Raw genomic sequence first — 3,636 nt, 5'->3', positions numbered from 1 at the left:
GATATATAATTCATTCGTCATACCATGAGCACGGGTGACACTGTGCTGGGTATAGGCGGGTGGTCGTCCTGGACAATTCTGAAGAGTGCAGGCATTGGTGCTAGGTTGAAGTAGGGAGGGTTGCCAGTCAACAGCTCCACCACAGTACATCCCACACTCCACACATCCGACACCTCGCGAGCGCCACAGAGCGAGATGATCTCTGGCGCCACTATTTCGTCATAGGTGAGGAAATAGGGATATGAGAAAATAAGGATACGAGAAAATAGGGATATGAGAAAATAGGGATATGAGCAAATAGGGATATGAGAAAATAAGAATATGAGAATAAGGATATGTGAGGAAACAGGGATAGATGAAGGGGTACAAAGTATGACAATATCTGTTGTGGTAGAGTGGTGTGCAAGTATCTCGTACTCCACTCATCAGGCACGTGACCTTCTCAACACAGCGAGACAATCCAAGACGTCACTATTTTACCATATGTGTAGAAATAAGAGTACTCAAGGAAATAAGGAAATGTGACATATGTATTATGATAGAGTAGCTTATATAAATACCCCATACTCCCACCTCGTCAGACACTCCTCGTTTCCTGCGCAGCGCGGTGATCTCAGGCGCCATTATTTTGTCATACGTGAGAAAATAACGTAACAATGAGACAGAACTAGTAAATAGCTGTTCATTGTAAACAGTTATACCAATGGCGCACTATCCCGTCGTACGATCTGTGGCAATTGACTCACAACACACTGCAACCATAAGTCTCTAGACGGGTCATAATACAACCATACGACCTTCAGCACAGGCAAGCCGATTCTAGGGTTTTAAGGTTTTAGTAACCCTAAAAACCCTAAACCCTAAAGATTCTGGACGGTTCTTGGTACAAGTATACGACTTCCAGCACAGACAACCATTGCACATACTCCAATAAGGCGTTCCAACGACAGACCCTTCCTCTTGATCCTGCAATTGGGTTGCCACTCCGAAATCAGCCAACTTAACCGTCCCGGCTGCAGAGAGAGTTATCAATAAAGAAGACCGTGTGAGTGCACGCAGAACAGGGTGTGTTTGTGATACCACATTCATATACTTGGAGAAGGCAAAACTAAACCCTAAAACATTCATATACTTGGAGAAGGCAAAACCAAACCCTAAAACATTCATATACTTGGAGAAGGCAATTGTAGATCTCAGAGTATTGGCACATGCTCGAATATACGAAGATTGCATACACCCAGTAGGATGGGGTCTTAATGATAGATAGTGCAAGACTAAGGTTGCATAGTAATTGACATATATATATGTATAAGCCATTACCTTTTGTGGTGAGAATATTTGCCCCTTTGATGTCCCTGTGAATCACACCCTGGTCGTGCAGATAAGTGAGACCCACCAATACCTGTGATATTGGGATACGCCAATTCGTAATGAGTATAAATAGCCGACTCAAAGTTTAGGAAAATGAATATAGGTGAGGTTTGACATGTACAGCCTCATGATACGTGCAGGGTTTTGGTAAAAACCCTAGAAACCATTATGTTCTGTGTGCATCTTTCCATTGGCAACAGCAACCATTGAGTTGAGATATGAAACACTTTATATCTGACATATCAGTATAACTTCCATGACGTGTTAGCCAAACCCTAAACCCTGAAACCATAAAAGCCTAAAAGTTGTAGCATACCACCCACCTGTTTGGTGTAGACGGAAATTAATCTCTCGGGAAACTGCCCAAACCTCTTCATGATACTCTGTAGCGATCCGTTCTCAATGTACCTATACCGTCAAATATGTGACAATTAAGATACAAATGTGGATTAAAATACAAATGTGACGAAATAAGTAATATATACACATTCTAATGACGAACTAAGCTTTCCACGTGTCTATATATAGCAGACAATCACAACAAAGACATGCGAGAATCAACCTAAATAACCCAACAAGGTCAACTGCACTGCTTACAGAAAAGAAAATGAATCAGGGGGTTTTAAAAACCCTAAAACCCTAAAACCTCTTGACAAATATAATGTGCGAACTAGTACCAAGTATCGCGACACAACAGTTGAACATGCAACTTTCCGAAATCATAAATGCGCGTGAGTGTCGTAGAATTGACTGTCAGGGGACTATACCCCACTCCCAATCAAACAGTGTGGCCGAGCAAATTGTGCGCTTGTGAAACGTTGGTACGCTTAGGGTTTTAGGGTTTTGACCACGTGGGAACATGCGGGCATATTACATTCCTGAAGACTAAAACCCTAAACCCTACCACACTCACGCATGGTGTCTACATATAATATGAACGCACACTACTCAGGGGTCCTAAAACCTCAACAACCGAATCAGGTCACTTCTGTAGAATTTCTGTGGCAGGTGCTTGCCCTTGTGCACCTACGTTGTAGGATTTAGGGCTCAAAAACTATGCACCTGGTTTATAGGGTATAAGACTCAAAACTATGCACCTGGTTTATAAGGTTTAGGACTCAAACCCCATGTATCGCCACTTACTCAAGGATTATGTTGAGGTACTCGCCCTGCCTCACATAGCCACGATACTCCACAATGGAGGGATGCTTCAATGTGCGCAATAGCTCAATCTCACCCTGTGAATAATGTGAGGGATGTTAATCTTTGTTATTAGCGTTAGTGATGTTGATCTCTGTTAGGAATGCTAGTATGTACCGAACTGGCATGAGCATCGGGATACCATAAACACAAAATTTGGGCACGTACTTCTGCGACAAGCCGTAAAATACACTCGATGCTGTGTATGTGTACGGGTTTGTCAGATGAATAAATCAGCTGTAATGTCACATTTAACATGAATAGGGCAGCTTCAATATAGAAGTATATTTAAAGTAAAAGTAAAAACAGTTGTATTATATAGATCAATAAAACAGCCTTAACATTGGATATTTCGAAGCCACATACTCTATGGGATGTCAAGTACGTGCGTTTAAGTAAATATGGCACGGCGGGGTGTGGGGAAGTGGCAGTCACACACCTAAACCCCTAAACTATATACGTCACATAGTGACAGAGCACATTGTTGTGACCAATAGCGGACTTTCTACGAAACAGTTACACGTACTTGAAAGCAAACTCATGAATTTAGAATTTTTAAAAGGATACCCACCAACCTATTGTAGACTAATTCTAAACTATGGTACTATTTGTACTAGTCCACATTTGAAATATCAGGATCGTCGTCGGCTCCTGATTGGTCATTTTACTGATCGACGCCCTGAAAACCTTAAACCCTGTATGCTTTAAACCCAGGAGACGTGAACAAACAGAGTATTGGACTATACACACCAGTCTCCATTTGACATACCATGATCGTCTTCTGCTTCTGTTTGGACATTTTTCCGATCTTAACTTTCTTGACGGCAACCACACTGCCATCGGTTGTGTTAAGTGCTTTGTACACGGCTCCAAACCCACCCTTACCAATACAATCCCCCAACAGCTACACAGAGAGGCAAAAGCAAGTAAGTTTAATAATGAAATAAAGTATAATAGGATATGAATATACATATAGGACTGATATAGATCCTTGATTGTCTACCATGAGAATATATCTATATATATATATATATATATAATATATATAGAAATATATATATAGAA

At 41.1% G+C, this 3,636-nt stretch overlaps 1 protein-coding gene across 1 annotated transcript; it reads right to left on the bottom strand.

Annotated features, from left to right (window-relative positions):
- Window positions 1–17: 17 nt before the first annotated feature.
- On the bottom strand, window positions 18–3,577 carry SARC_05126 (STE/STE11/CDC15 protein kinase; the record flags this gene model as incomplete). The annotated part of the gene is made up of 7 exons (XM_014301019.1): window positions 18–211; window positions 927–1,013; window positions 1,321–1,402; window positions 1,695–1,779; window positions 2,515–2,609; window positions 3,341–3,475; window positions 3,542–3,577. 7 exons carry the CDS (start codon window positions 3,575–3,577, stop codon window positions 18–20), a joined length of 714 nt encoding a protein of 237 aa, XP_014156494.1.
- Between the last annotated feature and the right edge of the window lie 59 nt (window positions 3,578–3,636).

This window comes from Sphaeroforma arctica (genome assembly GCF_001186125.1).
Source record: "Sphaeroforma arctica JP610 unplaced genomic scaffold supercont1.316, whole genome shotgun sequence".
Taxonomy (NCBI): Eukaryota; class Ichthyosporea; order Ichthyophonida; genus Sphaeroforma; species Sphaeroforma arctica.
This window is presented reverse-complemented; position numbering and strand designations above follow the sequence as displayed.